The following is a 23,052-nucleotide window of genomic DNA, read 5'->3' as shown; positions in this document are numbered from 1 at the left end:
TTTTACATTTTTATCAATATAGTATTAATATTAATTTTTATATAAAAAAATACTATTATAAAAGTACCATCATCATTATTTAATCAATCTTTTCTTTTTCTTTTTTTTTTTTTTTTTTTTGAGTAAATTTGAATATTTATATCTCTTATAAAGGAGTACTAACATTAAACTCCATGGTTAGGGATGCCAACGGGGCGGGTTTGAGACGGGTTCTGCAGGCCTCAAGATCCGTCCCGCTAGAAAATATTAGGCTTCGAGACCTACCCCGCGCCGTTTCCATCCGGCTTTGGGACCCGCCCGTCCTGAACCCTCTGGGTTTGGGGTCAACCGAAAAAATAATTAAATAAATAAATATTTTTTTTATTATATAAATATACATATATTAGGTATAATAATTTAAAAAAATATTTGGGGGCAAACGACTAATTGAATTTTATATTTAAAATTATTTAAATAAATAAATAATATATTTTTATTATATAAATATACATATATATTAGTTATAATAATTTTAAAAAATATCTGGGTTCCGGTTTGGGTTCGGATTGGGGCGAATTTTTAGTAAAATCCGTAACCCGCCCCAAATTCGGCCGGATTTAAAATTTCAAATCCACAACCCACCCTAAAATATATTATTTAGACCCGAATCCGCCCCATTAAAAACGGGTCCGGGGCGGATCTAGGGTTAACCCAGCCCATTTGACATCCCTATTCATGATCCTCAAAATTTTCTATAAATTTAAAGTTTCTCTAAAATTAAGAAAAATAGGAAATAAAATAATGTAAGAAAAAACTTTTAAATTTAAATTTTAAAATAAAAAATTACTGGTTAGATCAGTTAATACAATTTCAAATTAGACCATGGTCGGTTGAGACCCAATCTGTCTTAATTTTATAGTAGTGCCGGACCGGACCCATTTTGCCCAATACATTATTAGCATAAACAAACTGCTCATATATTAAACTATTCGTTTATGAAACGGCAAAGTTTCTTGAATTGTTAACATTTTGACTAGGGGTGGAAAAGATAAGATCGACCCAAAAGTTCGGTTCGAGCATGGTACGAAAAAATTTTATTTGAATTTTCAAAAATAGATCCGAAAATTTACGAACCGTGTTTGACCCGATCCAATTTTTAAAATTAATATTTGAATTTTAATAAATTTATATATATATATATTAATTTTTTAAATAAGAACAAAAATTGAATATTGTTTGTCGGCCAAGTTTTTGCCTTGTATATGTTTGGTTGAGTTTAATACTTTATTTTTACTTTTTAATTATATTTTGTTTTAAATTAATTTAAAAAAATGGACTAATTTCAAATCGGGTCAGACTGGCCTGGCACCAAAAAAATCGGACAGGCCGGAATTGCAACCCATAATTTCGCCTGATCTTCTTCCACTTGGCTATCCATAAAACCAAAAAAAGTTTAGTTTATTAAAATCTGGTCAACTAGTAGCTATTATCAACAAGAAAATGAACCATTCTACAACAATTATGTATATATAACGTGTATATATAATATATATACATACATACATGTTGTGTTGTAAATTAGAACAAGTCTTAATAAAGTCGATGAAGACTTAGCATGAGTTTTTGCAACATGTACAAGAAATCTCACGACTCATTCTTACATTCTCTAATAAATTAATTCAAAGACATTGGATTTTTTTCAAGCTCCATCAAGTATAAATACCCATCCCTCATTTGTATTCAATCTCATCTCAATTAATTCCTCAAGCAATACATCATCAAGTTCTTGCAAAGAAATTCAATTTCCAACAGAACTTGTTAAGCTTGAAGAAAAAAAATCTAGAAAATGGCCATTGTTGGCACTCTTGTAGCTATTGCAATTGTTGCCTTAGCTTCTTCATTAGCTTATGCTTCTGATCCCAGCCCTCTTCAGGATTTTTGCGTCGCAGTTGACGACGCCAAAGCTTCTGGTAAGTGTAAAGAAGCTAATTTGATTTCGTAAAAAGTAATGATATTGTAGGAACAATTTTTGAGCAATTCCTCTGTGTCTTTGCCTTTTTTGCAGTATTTGTGAATGGAAAGATTTGCAAGGATCCGAAAATGGTGACAGCCGATGATTTCTTCTTTTCTGGACTTAACAAGCCCGGAAACACATCAAATAAAGTCGGATCAAAAGTGACTCCGGTGAATGTAAATCAAATAGCAGGGCTCAACACTCTCGGCATTTCTTTAGTGCGCATCGACTATGCGCCGTATGGCCAAAACCCCCCTCACACGCACCCTCGCGCAACTGAGATTCTTGTTGTTGTCGAGGGCACTCTATATGTTGGATTTGTGACTTCCAACCCGGCGGATCCGACCCAGAAAAATAAACTTTTTACGAAAGTTTTGTATCCGGGAGATGTGTTTGTGTTCCCACAAGGCCTTATACATTTTCAGTTCAACACTGGGAAAACTAATGCCGTGGCGTTTGCCGGTCTCAGCAGCCAAAACCCGGGAGTGATTACGATTGCAAATGCTGTGTTTGGTTCGGAACCTTCGGTTTCTTCTGATGTTCTTACAAGAGCTTTCCAGGTCGATAAGGATGTGATCAAATACCTTCAGGGACAATTCTGGTGGAACAACTAAAAGAGAACGTAGAATGAATTTTTTTTTACTTTATTATAACCAATTGTTCTGTTGTAATATCATTCATTGTTTGCTCATATGATAAATTCATGTTTGTTCTTTTATTTGTCAGAGATATGTATTAGGCTTTAGCCATTGTTGCAAGAAAATTGTCGTTTTGAATGTGATTGTGAATCTACAAAAGATTTATGTTTGTATACACTCTTTTGTAAGTTTTGTCAACGTTTAACATAATTTTTTTTTTTATTATTATTATTTTTTCAAATATTTTCTCAAATAGTTATATCATCTCACAAAAAATAATATCAAACAAACTTTTACTACTGAGTTTTATTCACAACTTCAAAACTCAAAAAGTATTTATATAGATAGAAGGTCGGAGAAATATTTTATTATTTTTTTTATGGGAATAGTATTGTTTGTAATTTTAAAATAAAAATTAATATATATGATTAAAAGAAGTTTAGAATATTTATTTAAATATGATCCAAAGGAATCCTTTGGAGTTTTGTAGTAATTAAGAAATAATAGTATTTTATCCGTCAATGAAAATGTATAAAAAGTTTTGACATTTTTGTCCTTTAAAAATAATTGTATGTGTAATGGTATATTTGTAATTTAGGTAAAAGTTAAAAGTTTTTAGTATTGACGTATGATTATTTTTACGAAAATGGATATTTGGAGTGAGATGGACAAAAATAGTAAAAATGATACTTGAGTTGAGACAGAGAGAGTATTTCAATAAAGTATATGCAAAATAAATATTGTTTTTAAAATAATAAAATTTTATATAATATTACACACATATATATATTATATTATATTAAAATAAAATTTATAAATATTGCAATAATATGTTTATATTTTTTCACTTAATATATTAAAAGTTTTTAGACCATCAACTAAGATCATAAGTATTGCGATTCCAATATCTTCAAACTATATTTATTTAATATTTCAAATCTAAGAAAATTCCAATAACTACTCCTCAAACTTCTCCAAAATTACAAACATATCCTCCAAAATATATCTAAAATAGGTTGCCGAAATAATTTAAAAACTCTAATATTTTTTATTTTTTTTCTTTGTAGATTTGATTCATATATTTAATATACAAATATTACACTTAAATTATTATTATTAAGAAGAATAAATAAATACAAAATTCCAATATTTTATTTTTATTTTTAATTTTTTAAAAAAAGAAACAAAGTGAATTCCGTTCGAGTGTGTAAAACGTACGTTATGTAGCAATTTAAAAATGATAGATCATCACTACAATAATTGATGGATGGTTTTGGAGTATAAGTATGATGGCTTTGTAGAATTTGAATTTAATCTAAACAAAGATCAGTTATCAATAATTCTATGATAATAGAAAAAACATATATTTATATATTTGAATTATCTAATTATTCGAATTTTATACAAAAAAATAAATTTGTAAATGTAATTAAAATATAAACGAATGAAGGGTCGCCAAGTAACCGATCTTAGCGGGAGATCAGTTACCAACGGCTACCACAAAGAACTTAAAAAATATTCGAAACCCTGATCGCCATTGGAATTTTGAATTCCATCTGTTAATTATTATGATCATAAATATTCTTAACAATTCTCTTTAATTTCATCACTGTGCCTATTTCTATAAGAAATCCTCCATTTGTTTCAGACATCAATCAAAGAGAAGAAGAGGGGAAAGACGGATCATCATTGTTTTCGTCGAAGAAGATTAAGCTCTTCAACATTTCGTTGTCTTCAGATTTGGTTTGTTCTTCATTAAAAAAATTCCCGACTCTTTTTTTTTTTTTTTTTTTACTGATTTATTTACAAATCATTGCTTTTCTAGTGGTAATCAAGATTTGCTTTCTTGTTGTATTCAGGAAATCACATTTCCTATATTTTGAAATTACAGGTTTGTGTTACTTTCTTGGTTACTTTTTGCAGTCCTTTATAGTAATCTTATAGATAATTTCATTAAATTTTCGATAGATATAATCATCATCAAGATGAATGATCTTATGACAAAGTCATTTCTAAGTTACGTCGAGTTGAAAAAGCAATGCCAAATCGACGTCGAACAAGAAAGGGACTTAGAGATGGGAACTCTACACGAGGAGGGCCAAAAAAATCTCTTGGAATTTTTCAAAGAAGCCGAGGAGATCAAAGCCATAATGAAACAGATTTCGGATCTCTTGCTCGATCTCCAAACTCTAAACGAAGAGACTAAATCGACATACAGTGCCAAAATCCTCCGAGGTCTAAGGGACCGAATGGATTCGGACATGGTAGCCGTGCTCCGGAAAGCCAAGGTTGTCAAGGAAAAATTGGAATCCCTCAACAAATCCAACGAAGAAAACCAAAAAATCTACGCCGAAGGCAGCGCAGTCCATAGGACGCGCATTCTAACAACAAATGGACTGCGATCCAAGCTTAAGGACATCATGGATGGCTTCCAAGCCTTGCGCGAAAAAATCATGTCCGATTACAAGGACGGATTGAGGAGGAGATATTACAACGCGACGGGGGAGTATCCGAGCAAGGAAATAATAGAAAAAATGGTGTTGGGAAATGGGAAGGTCGAGATATTCGAAAAGAAAGCCGAGATGTATATGGAGAACCGAGAGAGGCACGAGGCGGTGATGGACATATGGAGGAGTTTGAACAAGCTGCATCAAGTGTTTCTTGATATGGCCGTTATGGTCGAGGCTCAAGGCGATCGGATTGATGACATCGAGCGTAATGTCGCCGTGGCGGCGAGTTACGTCAGCGGCGGAACCAACAGTCTTTTCTATGCTAAGCAGACGAAGGAAGAGGGCAGGAAGTGTGTGTGGTGGGTGTGGTCTATAGGGTTTATTGTAGTTGTAGTTTGTTTGGTTGCATTGTTGACAAGTTAGAAAATAAGATGAAGGATCGAAGATGATTGTGTAACAACTCTATGGATTGTGATACATTTTTGTGCTTTTTTTTTTTTTTTATCAACTCTGGAATGTATATTTTCTCCCCTGTCAATAAGGATCAAAGATTATTTTCTAGAATTGTCTTTATGTGATGTTATAAGAGAAAATAATCATATTTTGATTTTTTTTTAATAATTTTTTTTACAGTATTTCGACTTTTATTTTGTATGTTTTATTACTCCTTATGTCTCATCACAAAACAAAGTTTTACTATTTTCTGATTAAATAAAATAATAATAATAGAGGGGTATCAGTTACAAATGATATTAGAGATGGGATTAAGGATGGAATTACGTTAGCTATATTCCGTTATAAATATACTATTTTTTTTAGTGATTGCAACTTAATATAATACTAATATTAAAAAATCTATATGCAAAAAGTAAACGGAGTATTATTTTTTAAAAATCGCAATTAAAAATTAGTGGGAGAGCATAACGCGGTAATTTCCAAAACCTCTGAATTTTATCTTTCATTCCAAACGAACAGCCACCCTGCCCACCCCCAAACACCAATTGTTTGATCACCAATTCCTGAATTTTATCTTCTATATTTTAGTTTCTTCTTGACTATATAATTAATTTTGAGCATTCGGCGTTGTCGATGTCGACTCAATTTCAAACAACATAATAACAAACACGAATTGACACCCTTACACCGAATGATCGTATGAAAATTATCTTTAAAGCAATAATCCACAATATAAAGCTGAAAATTCGACGGTATACAAAAAGATCTAAATATCAAACCCCGACGTCTCAGGTCACATGTTACATAGGGTTATTTTCGGATAGGGACTATGAAAACTTATATGATCAAGAAGGTGATGATCTTCGACCTCCTGCAGCAATAATAGCAAATCTGGTTTAATTCATCCGGCTCATGTAGGAATTCGTGGAAAGGCCAAACAAACACACCCTAACACACCATAATTTCAAATTTATCTTTTAAACATATACACTAAATATATTTTTTCTTATAAAAAATAATATACATGAGTATATCTTATACTCTTTATTTATTTTGTTTGTATCTATTAATTTCAACTCGAGCCCAATTCACCCCAAGTCCAGATAAAATTACAATAGTATTGTGCTGGGCCAAAATATTTATAAGCTAGATTGACATGGCCAACTAGAGTGGGCAAAAATCCACGGTAAAAACAAGAAAAGAACTCGAGAATTAGGGTCGGCACGGTTCGATTATTTATAAATAATTTGATATTCAAATTGAATCGAACAAATACTTGAAACTGCGAACTATATTCGAACCGAAAATTGTGGTTCGATTAACCGAAAATATTTGCAAATAATTCGAACGGAACCGAAATTAAGAAAGAATACATTAAAAAATAATTAAAATTCTAATTAAATAAAAAATAATTACAAATATTTTAAATATTCGAAGCGAAATCGAACCGAATTTAATTATTAATATAAAAGTTAAAATATAATAATATAAATATATTCAATTTGGTTAAATAAATATAAAAAATCAAAATCGAACCGAATAAATATCAAATATATTGTATTTATATTCGAACTGAAGTTGCTCATTTAACCGAAAATTCGCTTCATTTCAGTTTGATTCCGTGGTTCGGTTCCGAATCTGTTGCCCACCCCAACTCTACTCGAGAACGTGACATAAAATAATAATAATAATAATAATTAATAAATAAATAAATTCAGATGTGACCTTTTTTCGCGGACTGAATTGGCTAATCCGGTTGTAGAAGAATTCGTTTTATAATATTTAGTTTTATTATTCTATTTTAATTAATAATAACTAATTTACAATTATATTTTTATATATGAATAATAATTTTTTTAGTGGAGAAGAATTTGGTATGTTTGATTTGGCGAAGATATAGCAAATATTTCCCAAATTTAAGGATCCGTTAGAAAAGCAGCTATTGGATTGGATACTATTATTCAATCTTAATAATTAATAATAATAATAATAATAATAATAATAATAATAATAAATATTATTTATCTTTTTTAATAACATTAGACTAATCATAAATAAAATCTAGAGCCGCTGCAATTTCGGCCAAATTATTTATGATAGACAAATCAAACTTAACCATATATGGCAGATAAAATCTACATACACTCGGGGAAAATGTATTTTTATTAAAATCTTGTTGTTTAATAGCAATAATCTACTTTCAAATAAAAAGAAAACACACAATTTATATAAAAAAAAGCTATTAGTAATAGAAAATTAATAAATCAAAATTGTACTATATATTTGTTCATATTGGACGCGAAAAAGAAGTTAAATCAATCACACAAAATAAATTCAACTATGATCGATCCGCAATGAGTTGAATTACATCCCATCGGCTATATAACAATAGATACTTAGAAAAATATTGCCTTCTTGCTAATCATCCGTCGGTAACTCGTGACGACACAAAGGGCAATAATGGCTTATCCCCAGCCACTCTTTGATGCAATCTTCGTGAAAAACATGTCCACAAGGCATCGCCAAAGCCTCACATTCTCCGGTCATCTCTTTCAAGCAAACAGTGCAAATCTCTTCAGAATTCCCCAAATTCGCCACACGTCTCAACATCTCTATCGACGACTCTTTTGCAGGAACCATGCCGGCACCATTGGTAACTTCGTAAAGATAATGATGGTGCATCATGGTCACAGGACATCGAATCTCGACAGCATTCCATGTCGAATCATCACTCAAGGACTTAATTGCTCTATTAGCTTTTAGTAATGCAAACGTGACTACCATCGCGCGGTGGTTCCTACAGAAGTTCCAATGATTCAGCTTATCTCCGACGAATTTTGAGGCATGTCTGTGGTGGAAGATTTGATCTTTTTTAATCTTTACGTAGGTCACGATCTCCGGATCGGTGACCTGCCCTAAATACCTTATCGGGCTGGATGAATCGTTAGACACATTCCATTCTTCTACCACGTGTTTCAATATGAATTTGAATGTGATCGTGAATCCGGATTCTTTGGTAGTCGTGTACGAGTTGTTGTCGATTTCGAGTTCGTCGAACATTATGCGCCGTCTTAAACATTCTTCTACTGCCATGTTGATGATTCGAAGAACTTGAATAATGTCGATTGATTATTGAAACTGAGAAAGAAGTTTGATCGAGTAGGAGTGGAATTTAGAAGGAATGAATTTTAAGTGTTTTTCGAATGTAAATAGATGTTAAGTAGATCGTGTGTATATATAGAAAGAGATAAGTTTGGTGGGCCGATTATATTCTTTACTTTAATTTGAAGATTTTAAGGATTTCTTCCCTAACTTAGATATTATTCTATCCTAAACTCACATAATATTAGTAGATATTAGTGTCAATAGAATTATCTATATATAATATAATATATATTTGATACGGTGGTATTGTGAAAAAAAAAGAAAAAGAAAAACCTTATGTTATTATTATTTTTTAAATTTTATACTAAATTTATATACAATTTATTTATATTAGATAATTTTATTTATTTATAATTTTATTATTTCTTCACTTTCTGGTTTAATTTTGAGACGGAATTATTTAGGGGTGAACATCGATCCGAAAATTCGAATTTTTTTACGAAAATCAATCGGAACGGAACCAAAATAATTGAAATTCAAAATTCGAAATTCAAATTTAAAAAGCTGAATCAAACCGAAAATTCTGAATTTTTAATTTTTTTCATATTTTATAATTGTTTTATAATATCAAATATATAATATATAAAAATTAAATATATTAAAATATAATTAATAATTTGAGTTTTTATTTATATATTTATATACTTTTAATAAAATATTAAATATATAATAAAATATATTAAAATATTATATTTTGAATTTCGGATAAGTTTGGATTTTAAGTATACCTATCAATCCGATCCAATCCGAAAATTTAAAATTTATCAAATATTCAATCTGAACCAATTCGAAAATTTGAACAAAATTTTAAATTTCGGTTTGGTTCAGATCCGATTTTTGGGTTTCAGATATTTTACTCATCTCTATAAATATTATTGTGTTTTTTTTTTTTTTTGTGGTTTACGATAGAATTTTTCTATTCAATTTTTTTTAAAAAAAAAAATATCAAATCAAATAACTATTATTATTTTTATATTATACTATAAATTTACTGTACATTCAAATATCACATATAACGTATATTTATATCACAACAAACTACTGTTAAACTTCAATTTTTTACTATTCTAAAATCCAAATCCAAAAATTCAAACCCACAAATAAAATAGGGCTGACAAAAATTAACCCGACCTGATCCGAATTCGAAGTAGCTTGGTTTGGATTTTTGACCCAATTAATAATTGGGTCAAACCTATTTAACACATCTAATTAAATGAGTCGGATTTAAGTCTAAATTTTCAATATGAAAATAACCCGTCTAAACAGGTTTAATTACTATTATTTTAAATTTAAATATATATATATTTTTTTAAATTTACCAATCCAATTTAAATATTCATAGCCAATTTTATGAAAATAATAAAATAATAAAATTTAAGCTAAAATTCTATTAAATTATGATTAAACAAAGGATCGTGGTTTGTACTATTAGGTAGTGTTTGTTAACTGACTCTTGAATATCGATTTAATGATTTGAATAAATTATTTTTATTTTAATGTGTATATATTATGCATTTGAAAATTTTGTTAATAATAATTTTAATTATAGATTAAAATATAAAAATTTTAAGCTTAAACAAATTATAAAAATCAGGATGATCTTATTAATAAAAAGTAAATTAAAATTGCAAATATTAACTCATATAATTAAATGGATCAAAATTATATTAAAATTTTTAAACCCGTGACTCGAATATAAACCTGGCCTAGCCTGATTCGTTTGTAAGCTTAAAACAAACACACCTTTTGTGCCATGCTTAACCGTGCTTATTTTTGGGATCATACCAAAAACCATAATCATAAAAAATTAATCACGCGAATATATAAAAAAGTTAAAAACCTTAGTTTGATATATACACCAAATTATAACACCTACAAAGTAACTTCAATTTATTTAATTTGTTCTCAATTCATCATCTCCACACTAGCGATTGCAATGGGTTCGAGGAGGTCCGGATCCGACCCATTTATTTGGAATTGAGTCTCATTGTTCGGGTATCGGGTCCGGATCCGGGTCAGGTATCGGATCCAAAGGTGGACTATATTCGGATCCGAATCCGATTAATATATTACTAATATATTATTTATATATGAAAAAATTAATTTTAATAATATAAATTATAGTAAAAATATGTTTTTAGTTTTATTTATTATTTATTATTTTATTACAATATTTTTGAATAAAATATATAAATTTTAATATATGTCTGGTTTGAGTTCGGCCTAATTTTAAGTTAAATTTTAAGAATTGTAAAAAAAATTAGGGTCATCGGATCTTGTCGAGTATTGTTCAGGTTGGATTGGGGTATGATCGAGTCCGGGTATAATCGAATTCAATTCGAGTCTCGGGTCCAACCATGTGTATTCAGGTAGGGTCTCTCGTACTCAATCTATTGTCATCCCTACCGCACACTCCATGTCCAACTGATTCATAACTACCTTTAACCGCTAATCGAATTCCATTCCTTTCTTGAGTGGCATTATCAAAATCCAATATCTTCGACTTACTACAGCAACTAAACTATAATCCCTTCTCGATCCATCTTCAGTTTCCCAAACCAAATTCAATGGACAGCCCTCCTCATCCTCAAGAACTCCCCAAATCTCCAGAAGTCCCAAAGTCCCCATCAATGGCGGCAGCAGAAGAATCTTCAATGGCAGAAGAAGCCTCTCCAGAACGCCCCAAAATGGAAGAGGAAAAAGAGTCTCCAGGACATCCCAAATCTCCATCAATGGCAACAGAGGAAGATGCTCAAGAACTCTCCAAGTCTCCATTAATGGCAACAGAAGAAGATGCTCAAGAACTCCTAAAGTCTCAAGCAATGGCACCAGAAAAAGATTCTTCTGAACGTCCCAAATCTCCTTCAATGGAAGCTGAAGATGATTCTCAAGAACTACCAAAGTCTCCATCAATGGCTGCAAAACGCCCCATGTCTCCATCAATGGTGGCAGAAGAAGAATCTTCAAAACGTCAAAAACCTCAATTCGAAACAGAAGATCACTCTTCAGCACATCCCAAATCTTCATCAATGGATGCCGAAGAAGCCGAGTCTCCATCAATGGCGGAAAAAGAAGACTCTCCAGATCCAGAACGCCCCAACTCTCCTTCAATGGCTGAAAAACAAGACTCTCCAGAACCACCTAAGTCTGCATCAATGGCAGCAGAAGACAAATCTCCAGAACACCCCCCGTCTCCATCAATGGCGGCAGAAGAAACACCTACAAAACGCCCCATGTCTCCTTCAATGGTGGCAGAAGAAGAATCTTCAAAACGCCCCAAATCTCAAATGGAAACAGAAGACGACACTTCAGGACATTCGAAATCGGCATCAATGGCAGCAGAAGATGACTCTCAAGAACTCCCAAAGTCTCCATCAGTAGCAGCAGAAGAAAAACCTCCAAAACGGCCCAACTCTCCATCAATGGCGGCAGAAGAAGAATCATCAAAACGCCACAAGTCTCAAATGGAACCAAACAAAGACTCTCCCGAACGCTCCAAATCCCCAATGGCAGAAGAAAAAAACCCTCAAGAACTCTCCAAGTCTCCATTAATGGCAGCAGAAGATGACACTCAAGAACTCCCTAAGTCTCCATTAATGGCAGCAGAAGAAGACGCTCAAGAACTCCCTAAGTCTCCATTAATGGCAGCAGAAGCAGACACTCAAGAACTCCCTAAGTCTCCATTAATGGAAGCAGAAGCAGACGCTCAAGAACTCCCAAAGTCTCAATCAAAAGCAGCAACAAAAGACTCTCAAGAACTCCCCAAGTCTCCATCAATGGCAGCAGAAGAATTAGCCCCGAGAGAAGGCTCCCAAGAACTCCTCAAGTCTCCATTAATGGCACCAGAAGAAGCAGAAAAACAAGACTCACAAGATCTCCCTAAAACTACATCAATGGAAGCAGAAGAAGCAGCAGAAGAACGTTCTGCAAAAGGTCAAGAAATCACTAAGACTTCATTAGTGATTAAATATCCAGACTTTGGTCTTCTCTGCAACAGCATCATCCCTCCTAATGTGGTTCGATATTTCCCTTATAATCCCAACAGGCGGCTGCTGAATCCGGCCATGTTCCAGAACAATTTCTTCAAGAAACCTTACTCCGCCAGGATTCTGCATTCTTGCAATGGCCTAATCCTGCTGAATTGTATGCCTCGTGAATTTCAGAAGCCAGCCTATGCCATCTACAATCCAGCCACCGATCACATCACCGAAATAAAGCTCCCCCCGCTGTTTCTATCGACTGCTTTTAAAGTGTATTTAGCCTACGATCCACTCAAATCTAAAGACTACCAAATTGTTGGCATTCGCTACTTCCGGGAAGGGTACAAGGTCGAACTTTACTCGCCAAAGCTGGACACATGCTTTTTTGCTACTGATTACATGACTAATAAAGTGAATTTTCACAATGGAGTCTATTGCAATGGACGACTTCATTGGTTCTGCGATTCGAGCAGAGGTTCTTCCTGGTATTTCCATATCAACAGTCACTCGCTTCACAAACTTCCGAGTGTTAGGGCTGCTATGTCCTCGGAGGAATCGAAGTTTAAGTGGAGGAAGAACTATTATTTCGGCGAGTCCCGCGGCCAGTTAAGCTTAGTCCCAATCGGATGCTGGATGACAAAGTTTTATATCTACGAGATTCGGCTGGACTACTCTGAATGGACAAGAAAATTCTTTGTCGATCTTTCTGGTTATCCTCAAGTGAACCGTAGCTTCAGTGTAATTGATTTGATTCGTGGCTATGAAAGAACAGAATCTTTCTTGGTTCTTTATCTTGGAGGGAGAGCTCTTAAATACAACCTTGTTTCCAAGAGTGTCGAAGAGCTACCTGGATTTGCTGACTTTCCTTTACGGCTTTATCGTGTGAAAGTGAGGGGTTCATTTGGGTTTCAATACGGAGAACCCTTGTATTAGGATTGAGATAAGACACCATTTCTTGGTCCTTTTTGATATAATTGATTAGATTGTTCTCAAAACATGTTCTTGATTTCGATCAAATTACTTACTAACTGCTCAAGCTGTAGATTTCTGTCCAAATAATTGTGTTGTGTACAGTTCATTCTGTATTCCGAACTTGTGTTTCATGGAATTCTTTTGATCCAAGTTGTGATGTCCAATTCATATGCACCATACGAAAACCCGGTCTAACAGGCCACAAAAAATATTGTTTTTGAGCCTCCAAAAATAGATCAAAAATTTTTGAACCGTCCTCGCCCCCGGGCATGCTAATAACCCGGTTTTGTCTGGGCTTATGAAGATCAAATCGTGACTAGCCCGGCTCATTTTTAAAATTAATATTTAAATTTTAATAATTGTATATAGATTAATTTTGTAAAGAAAGACAAAAGTTAAATTCCATTTCTACTATTTAAATACATTTTGTTCAAAATTAAAATAGTAATTAATTTTTCTTTTAAAAAAAGCGAGCCGACATGGTCCAATTTTAAACTGGGTTATACTCAGGCCGACTTTCAAGGCCCAATTTGCAATCGGGCCATGTGGCCCAGTACGGTTTGAAGTTGTCACCCCTAATGTCACATAATACTAGAATATGATTTGATAATAAAAAAATAATTCAATTAGCCAATTTATAAATTTGTTATGAACACAAACAAGTTTTGACACACAACTTTTTTCTTATGAGTTTGGCAGGAAGAACGCCTGTATAATAAATATTTATATTTTTTAACTGCATTTTGTAAATGAATTAAAATGCTTTTTATAGTAAACATGTTTTTAAAGTCAATTTATTATTGTAACTAACTGACAAATCAGATTGGATCAAATTTTATTTGCAACACAAATCCCACATCTGTTTTGGTAAAGAAAGTTGGCAGACCAGCAAGTATAAAACAAAGCACAGTGGAATCAATAAAAGCATCTTTGCGCTTGGGGCAATGACGCAGCTAGTGAGGTTCTAACCGAGGCGCGTCTATTGCTGGTTGAAAACTATTTCCAAACCCCCTCTTCAGCCCGGGCTTGACTCGGGCTGTCGAGAATTTCTGGAAGGGCTCCTTCTTTGAAGGTAAAGCCCTATAATTTAGTTCTAATTTATTAGTAAAATCATTGATTGATATTGATATTCCCTGGGGATGTCACCAAATTTATGTGTACTTTTTTGTAATATTTTACAAAATTTCTACTGTTCATACCAAATTTTTCTTTTAAGAAAATATTAAATCAAAAACTTATATTTTTACCTATATTATATTATACTAGAAATAAAATTTACCTGTATCAATATCTAGTTTCTTGCATTTCTTATGGACTCCATTCCCACTCTTGATTCTAATTTGTCTTTCTTCACATATATAAACATATTCCCACTCCATTGTGATTTGCATTTCTATTATTTGTAATGGATAAATTCGATGTGAACTTTGTGTTTCATCGATTTCCAAGATCTCGTGAATAAACTAGCAGGCAGTTTTAGCTAGTTCTATGAGACATGACCTTATTATCAGCAATAAATTTATTTTTAAAAATTAATCTCCATACCTAAACTACAAAATTCTCATTAACCCATTCAAAAGTCTAGGTTTTGTTTCTTTGGAATTTTTGGTACCATTCAATTACTTGTATTAATTAATAGAGTATATAACAGTAAAACGTTATTGCAGAAGGAACAAAACAGTACATAAAATCAATTTGAAGGGGCATAAAATCACAATACAACATTGTGTTCAGGTATTCAAAATATCATTACAACCAGAACAAACTTTATAACTCGGGTTAATGGGGCGCGCCTGGCCCAAGCAATAGTGCAAAACCTGGACGACACACAAAGGCCAAGACAGCAAGCAACAAGCCTTTTCCCCTAAAAAATTAATTTAATATCGTGCGAGTCGATGACCCACGTATCAGATATTAAACTGATAAGAACAGATACTACACTTGATCTTAGCCAAAAGGCCGAGAAAGGTATAAATTTTTCTTTCGACAAGCAGCCCCATTTATAGTACCACAGAAGCTGTGCCCTGTGTTATTACAACCAATGTGGGATGAAAATAGTGTAACTTTCCATATAGACTTTTCTATCATAAATATTATAATTCTTGCGAGGGTTATGCTATGCTAGAATTCTATGTCACAGAAAGGTGCCGATGTCTTTTCACAACTTCATATTTTGTTAAGTTTGATTGTGCTGCAATGTGCCCCTGGAAATCGATTGTTTTAGCTCAAAAGTTGTTGAATATATGATTATATCTTGACATCTTTTGGTTGAGGTACTAAATTCAGTTTATTTACTAACTTAAAATTGATACACTTGATTTATTACACTCTCGCGATAACGACTGTAGGTCCCAAACCTTCAACTAATTATGAGCTTGAGGATGTTACATTTTCTTGTTCGTTTCCCATGTCCATCATTAGACATTTCGAATCAAATTTGTTAATTGTCATGAATTAGTGTCAGTGAAATACTTGTTGTAAGTGGATTGTAAAAATTTTTAACAAGTGTGTATGTAAGATATATGCATATAAATTATGTACTAGAAATTTGCAGCTTAATCAACCCATATTTTTCGACATCACATACTTAGTTAAGCTCGATGTTATGCTAATTGTACGAATTGAAATAGCCGAACAAGAGAAAAATTTCTGATACAAAAAAAAGCCATTTCATGGCCCTAAACAACCTGAGTGGTCGAAAAGTGTTATATTTTTGCACCAAAGGTAGAATGTGTTTAGCTTTTTTTTTGCCGTTTTTGGATGAGTCATGCAAAATTCGTTCAATTCCAATTTAGAAAACGAAAAGAAGGAAAAAGACTGACTACATCAGCTGTGATTTAACAGTGAATTGTCAGAAATGAATTGATTCGGGTTAATTGTAAAGATTTTGGCCTTAAACATATCAAAACTGGGTCTTAATTCATAACAAAATCGGCATTTAATTCACGTTAGGTTGTGTGCAGATATGTAAAATAAATGGTATACGATGGTTACTCGATAGTGAGTTTTCCCACTAGACAAATAGATCTGCGAACAATTGCTATATATAATTTGACATACAAGAAGATAAATGCAGACTAATTAACAAAGGATTATCTCTAAACCATTCAATAAAATTGCAAAATTTCAACTATGCCATCTTCTTAGCCAGGACAAATAAAATAAAGCTAGACTAGATTGGTAGAGGGACGCGCGAACGCAGGCCCCCGCTGCCACAAATTATGACGTAGGCTCGACCACTTTGGGCCGACCTTAGGCAGATGCCCTTCCCATGTGCAATGGAGGTCACCAACCTAGGCCATAGACCTTATTGATAGTCCATCGACCCCGTCCAGGTAAGTATTTTGCTCTGTTGCCCTCCTTTTGATTATATACATGCTTTCCTGTTGCTATTTGGTTTGTCCCTCAATGTGGGATATAATAACAAACACTCAATTGCCTTCATCTTTAAATAAACTAAAATCTCAATTTGGTTCAGATGTTTTCTTAAATAGCAATTTGTTTGAAATATTATATTTACAAATGAAATTTATTAAACAAGTTAAATCAAAAAATATATATATATACCTATAAATAGAATTCTAGGTTATAGATTAAATTTTCCCCATTGCCAAGCAAGATTCTCTCTTATAACCCAACTGGTTTTTTTATATGTATTTTTTGCATTTCAATCCTTAAATAACCTAGAGCATTAGATTACATTATAACTTAAATTGTTGGGGGAGTGCCTGGCCCAAGCAATAGTGCAAAGTTTGGGCGACACACAAAGGCCAAGGCAGCAAGCTGCCCAAACAGGTCTTTCCCCTGAAAAAAATTAATTTAATATCATGTGAGTCGATGACCCACGTATCAGATATTAAACTGATAAGAACAGATACTACACTTGATCTTAGCCAAAAGGCCGAGAAAGGTATGAGCTTTAAAAATCGATTCAATGCCTAATTTATAGGAACACAGCACTTATGCCCTGTGTTATTACAACCAATGTGGGATGAAAGCAATGTAATTTTCCATATAGACTTTTCTGTATTGTAAAGGGTTATGTTATGCTAGAATTTTGTCAAGGAATGTCTTGGACAATTTGTAATCCATATTTAAGGTTCTTTATGTTATTTTTTCGCAAAACTTCATATTTTGTCAAGTTTGATTGTGTTGCAAACTGCCATAGCCGTAAACTAAGATTCAATATTATTTCAATACCTGATATGATCGTGGATAAGCTCCGAATTCATTTGGTAAAAATTTCCTCGATCATTGTATCTTGTAGATGAGCTAATGCTGGTCTGTTCTTCATTCGTTTCACTTCTTTATTTCTTTTTATCCTGCCGGACATTTGATATTTGCAAATAAAACTTATGGATGGGTCCTCTGCTTATTGGGTATTGTATTTGATTTGTACTTTAACAAAAACAGTTCGGCTAACGGAATACTGCAGAAAACATACAAATTATGCCGACAAAGCAAATCACATTAGGCGAACCAGATGTGGAAGATAAGTCCCAGAGGCGTAAGGAGATTAAATCCATAAGAGAAAAACAATCCAACTCCTCGTGTGTGAATGGAAATTTTGAAACTCGCTGTTGGCACTAATAACAAATACACAGAAATAACACCCTACTTGTTGATCCGGTTCGATTTTTAAACCTACATTATACCTCTTTTACGACATTTTTAGCACATACCAAACTCAAGTAAATGTTGTAGATTCAATTCTGTTGGAAAATAATTTTATTCTCTTTGTTAGTGAAAAGCCGAAGACGAGCTAACAGAGAAAAACAAAGTATAAGAATGAAATCAGCTTCAGCTTGTCTCCACATTGATGATTATTTGCACAATGAAGTTCAAACTTCCCCCGCTAATATAATCTCTTAAATCATAGTATCACATTATGATTGGTAGGGGCCGCGCGAACGCTGGCCCCCACTGCCACGCTCAACCACTTTAGGCCAACCTTAGGCAGGTGCTCCTCCAAAGTGCAATGGAGGTCACTAACCTATGCCATGGACCTTCTTGATCTCCCATTGACCTCGTCCAGGTAAGTACCTTACTTTGTTCCCCACCTTCTGATTGTATAGTTGCTTTCTTCTTGTTATTTGGTTTCTCCCGATGTGGGATATAATAATAAACATTTTATTGCCTTAGTATTTAAATAAACTAAAATCTCAACAACAGCTTCGACGCTTAAGAGTTTTTCTTTACCTATTCAAATGTTTTTTTAAATAGTAATGTTTAAAATATATTTTAAATTCAATTTTATAATTTTATTTTGAAATATTTAAAATATAATTTTTTATTCTCATTTTGAAATATTATGTTTAAAAATAAAATTTATTAAAGAACTTAAATCAAAATATATGCATATATATATATATATACTTAGTCTTTCTTCATCTAGCTAGTTTTGCTTTTTTTTTTTTTTTTTTTTTCCCACACATGTACTCACACTTTACCCAACACATGTACACACATGCTGTGTACAAGGATTTGATATCTATTTAGTTTGCTTGGCATCTCTGCGCGCGTGTATATATATATATATATGTTAGTCCCTTCATAATGACCGAATGGTACATATTTTTGCTCAATCTTTTTTATTTTTAATGATTTTAAGATAAATAGAACTATTCTGCCTAAATATTATTAAAAAATATAATATATATATAAATTAACACAATATGTATAATATATTTTATCCATTAACAAAAATATACTTCTCCCTCATCCGATTGGATGTTCATTTGACTGGGAAAGATTAAAAAAAATAGAAATTTTCATTTTTGAAAATAAATAAAAAATATTATAAAAAAAATGAGAATAAATTTAAATATCATAAGCAAATAGTAATAATTTAACATAAAATATTATATTTATAAACAACAAAAATTCCATACCTAACATAAAAAAAAAATAAAAAATAAAAAATCCATCCAACCAAAATATATAGAATAATTGAGAAAAGTAATCAAAATTCTACTTAAAATTAATATGTAAATTCTACATATGGTAAAAACATTGTAAATATTTCTTAAAAATAAAGTTGAATGGTCAATTTCAATCAAATCATCGTTATTTTATCTATAAAAGTATGTCAATGAATTAATTGTTAAAAAATTCAAATATTTAGGTATAATATATTTCAAAAAAATCACAATTATTATTTAGTAAAAGATATATATTATAAATTTAAAATTTTAAAAATTATAGACAAATATATATATATAAAAGTGTATTTTTTATAAATTATTTTATTTCAAATTTTAAATTATAAAAATAAAAAATATTATTTATCATAATTATATAAATAAATATTAATAATAAAATAAAATGAATGATTAAATATTTATCTTTGTGCTTATAATGACACAGCTAGTGAGGTTCTAACCAAAGCATGTATGACTACTATTGTAATATCCCAAACTAAAACTAAGAGTTTCTAACCTAAGCATGTATGACTACTATTGTAATATTACAAACTATAATTGGTAGGGGCCGCGCGAACGCAGGCCCCCTCTGCCACAAATTATGATGTAGGCTCGATCACTTTGGGCCGACCTTAGGAAGGTGCCCCTCCAAAGTGCAATGGAGGTCACAAACCTAGGCCATAGACCTTATTGATCGCCCATTGACCCCATCCAGGTAAGTATGTTTCTCTGTTCCCCTCCTGATTATATACTTGCTTTCTTATTGCTATTTGGTTTCTCTCTCGATGTGGGATAGAATAATAATTACTAAAGCAGTGCTTTGCCCTTTATACCCTTCATATTTAAATAAGCTAAACTCTCAGCAGCTTGGTTTCTATTTACAGAATGTTTTCTTTAATAACAATGTTTGACATTTATTTCACTTACTTTTAATTTGAAATATTATATTTTAAAATAAAATTTATTAAACAATTAAATCAAAATATATGTATCTTAGTCCTTCAATTAGCCAGTTTACTTGTGAGATTTTGGTTTTTAAATAGTAAAATTTTGAATTGAAATAGTTGTTTGATGTGATATAAATATGTATTGATGTGATGTTTCAAATGTAAAATTTAATTTTAATTTTAATGTAATATAATAAATAAAAAATAAGTGTTTGATTTAATAGTTTTGAGGAAAAAAAAAAGTTAAAATAGTAAAAAATATATATATATACATATAAGTACTCCGGCGGAAAATTCAAACTAGACACGAATTATGTGTGGCAGATGACTTTATATTTCTTTCTGGATGTGGGATAGGAGAATAAATGTTTGGATTTGGTCTCTATTTACAACCCAAGTATATATTTTTTAAATTATAATATTTAGAAAAATTTCTTATTTAAACTAAAATAAAATAAATATTGGATTGATTATAAATAAATATTGTGGGTTATAAATAAATAAATTTTCATATTAAACAAGAATTTTGAATTAATAATAAAAATAAAAACCGAAAAGAAAACAATCTCTCAAACATATATTATATTGGATAATTAGCCGGTCGGTTGGTTAATTAATCGAGAAAATTTAATTCAAAATCTTTAAAATCTATTATTTAATTGAACTGTGAGTTGTATGATTATTATTAATAATGTGTTTCAGAAGTATGAATTTTGGTAAAAGTCACAAGCTTTGCGGCTCACTTCGACCAAATAATGTAGTTGTTAATTAAGATTTGGACCGGATGAATAATAGAATAGACAATATCTTTCTTTTTTTTTGAAACTTTCGAAACAAAAAATATATATTTTGTAAAATTAATTAGACAAAAATATAGCATGTAAATCTGCAATTGCATACATAAATGATTATAAATTAATAATAATAATAATAATAATAATAATAATGCACAATTGTGAATACAAGTTTCAAAATTCTGTTACACGATAATTAAAAAATCGATCTGATGACACCGATTAATATCTATAAAATGGCCTCTGTGCTCTCATTTTGGTCACACCACAACCACAAGCATTCTTTCTTTCTCTCCTCTTCTCTTCTCTTCCTCATTATAGATCGGAAGTCCTATGGGACTTTCGAGGTTTTCCATTTCTTTCCTCTTTCGTCTTCCCAACATGATCCCATTCTTCTTCGTTACGAATCGGAAATACTCGTATTAAGTTTTGTCCTCGATTCAATATAAATTATAGAATATTTCGATAATTGCTTTTCTTTCGATATAAATTATATAAATATTCAGCATATGAAATTCCAAGGAATCTCTCAATATTCAAGAATTCACTCTTCGAAGATGTTCAAAGGTCAAGATTCTGCATTCCTGCAATAGGCTTCTGCTGCTGCAATATATGCACTACGATGATGAGGCATTCTACCGTCTACAATCCCACCACCAATCATCGAATCTCATGCTCGAGAATCGGTTCTATAGGATTGAAGTTTATCAAACTCACTCTTGTTTTCCAATAACCAAAAGTTCCTTCAATTCGATCTACTGCATATTTCAATAATGGCGTCCATTGGAATGGATCATCAATTGGATTAGTGCAACTTGATTTTTTTTTTTTTTCTAATACAATGTCAACAGTGATAGTTTCAAAAAACAAAAAAAAATCCGAGCCTGCAGCCTATATAGAGTAAGCACGACTTAGATAGACACCGGGATCGAAGCAATTATTTTGGCTGAGTCCTTCGGCCACCTCTACTTCCTTCCTGTGAGATTATGAAAACCTAAGCTTGAATGTGTATGAGATGAAGGATGATTACTCCGAGTGGTTCGTCAAGTATGAAGTTGAATCTTTCTTATACATCATGCATATTACCTTCAGTTTCTACATAATTGCCGTAATTTGGGGTGTGATATAAGGATACAATTTTTAAGAATTTTGAAGTTATCGGCCATGGAAAATCTTTACATATTTTGAAGTTTACATGGTGCAGTTTCGCCTGTAGATATACACAAATGAATTAATTTTCCAACCTTTTCTCCCATGGCGGCATCTTGTATAAGAATTGTGTCGCCTGACATCCTCCCAACGACCTCTCCTGTTGTGAATTAATTGTGTCGAAGAACTCGATATCTTGCCTTAGAATCGTTTTCAAATATAGGCCTCGTATTCGAGCCTCCTGTTGTTCTCCCCGTTACCATCCAACACATCATCTGTAGAAGTCCAGCAATTCCTCCGGGAACGCCTAAATACTCTACTTTGAGGAAAACCTTTGAAACTTCATGCAGAACATTCAACGAATCCAATCCTCGGCCAAACGAATTGAGCTTACAAGATGATCAAGACAATCGAGTGCAAGCCGAAGATGGATTTGACCAATACTAGCGGGATTGTGTTATTGGAAGACATGAAAGGCGACATTGATCTTAAAAATGTACACTTCAGTTATCCACACGGCCTGAAGTCAAGATGTTCTCCGAGTGAGTGTTCTACATGAAGTCTCGAAGGTTTCCCTCAAATTAGTA

General features: G+C 32.1%; 3 protein-coding genes, 5 non-coding genes and 1 pseudogene across 8 annotated transcripts; 3 read left to right on the top strand and 6 right to left on the bottom strand.

The window, feature by feature from the left end:
• The first annotated feature begins 1,746 nt into the window (after positions 1–1,746).
• Positions 1,747–2,825, top strand: LOC127258254 (germin-like protein subfamily 1 member 13). The gene is made up of 2 exons (XM_051285037.1): positions 1,747–1,949; positions 2,045–2,825. Exons 1-2 carry the CDS (start codon positions 1,826–1,828, stop codon positions 2,605–2,607), a joined length of 687 nt encoding a protein of 228 aa, XP_051140994.1. The 5' UTR covers positions 1,747–1,825; the 3' UTR covers positions 2,608–2,825.
• A 1,785-nt stretch (positions 2,826–4,610) lies between these two features.
• On the top strand, positions 4,611–5,504 carry LOC127258557 (syntaxin-112-like). The gene has a single exon (XM_051285434.1). It carries the CDS (start codon positions 4,617–4,619, stop codon positions 5,502–5,504), a length of 888 nt encoding a protein of 295 aa, XP_051141391.1. The 5' UTR covers positions 4,611–4,616.
• Positions 5,505–7,955: 2,451 nt separating this feature from the next.
• Positions 7,956–8,630, bottom strand: LOC127258047 (uncharacterized). The gene has a single exon (XM_051284687.1). It carries the CDS (start codon positions 8,628–8,630, stop codon positions 7,956–7,958), a length of 675 nt encoding a protein of 224 aa, XP_051140644.1.
• A 5,950-nt stretch (positions 8,631–14,580) lies between these two features.
• LOC127258643 (U4 spliceosomal RNA) lies at positions 14,581–14,734 on the top strand. The gene has a single exon (XR_007840339.1). It is a non-coding gene; the product is annotated as a U4 spliceosomal RNA (small nuclear RNA).
• A 702-nt stretch (positions 14,735–15,436) lies between these two features.
• On the bottom strand, positions 15,437–15,626 carry LOC127258642 (U2 spliceosomal RNA). Its single transcript, XR_007840338.1, has one exon. It is a non-coding gene; the product is annotated as a U2 spliceosomal RNA (small nuclear RNA).
• Positions 15,627–16,835: 1,209 nt separating this feature from the next.
• On the bottom strand, positions 16,836–16,997 carry LOC127258647 (U1 spliceosomal RNA). Its single transcript, XR_007840343.1, has one exon. It is a non-coding gene; the product is annotated as a U1 spliceosomal RNA (small nuclear RNA).
• Positions 16,998–17,371: 374 nt separating this feature from the next.
• Positions 17,372–17,568, bottom strand: LOC127258651 (U2 spliceosomal RNA). The gene has a single exon (XR_007840345.1). It is a non-coding gene; the product is annotated as a U2 spliceosomal RNA (small nuclear RNA).
• A 981-nt stretch (positions 17,569–18,549) lies between these two features.
• Positions 18,550–18,697, bottom strand: LOC127258650 (U1 spliceosomal RNA; annotated as a pseudogene).
• Positions 18,698–20,137: 1,440 nt separating this feature from the next.
• On the bottom strand, positions 20,138–20,298 carry LOC127258641 (U1 spliceosomal RNA). Its single transcript, XR_007840337.1, has one exon. It is a non-coding gene; the product is annotated as a U1 spliceosomal RNA (small nuclear RNA).
• Between the last annotated feature and the right edge of the window lie 2,754 nt (positions 20,299–23,052).

Source organism: Andrographis paniculata, unplaced genomic scaffold, assembly GCF_009805555.1.
Source record: "Andrographis paniculata isolate CXL003 unplaced genomic scaffold, ASM980555v1 Contig59END, whole genome shotgun sequence".
NCBI lineage: Eukaryota > Viridiplantae > Streptophyta > Magnoliopsida > Lamiales > Acanthaceae > Andrographis > Andrographis paniculata.
Note: the sequence above shows the minus strand (reverse complement) of the source record. Positions and strands in the feature narration are given on the sequence as shown.

Coding starts and splice junctions, on each gene's coding strand:
- LOC127258254 (XM_051285037.1), top strand. CDS start 1,826: ATGGCCATTGTTGGCACTCTTGTAGCTATTGCAATTGTTGCCTTAGCT. Junction 1,950..2,044: donor TGACGACGCCAAAGCTTCTG/GTAAGTGTAAAG, acceptor CCTTTTTTGCAG/TATTTGTGAATGGAAAGATT.
- LOC127258557 (XM_051285434.1), top strand. CDS start 4,617: ATGAATGATCTTATGACAAAGTCATTTCTAAGTTACGTCGAGTTGAAA.
- LOC127258047 (XM_051284687.1), bottom strand. CDS start 8,630: ATGGCAGTAGAAGAATGTTTAAGACGGCGCATAATGTTCGACGAACTC.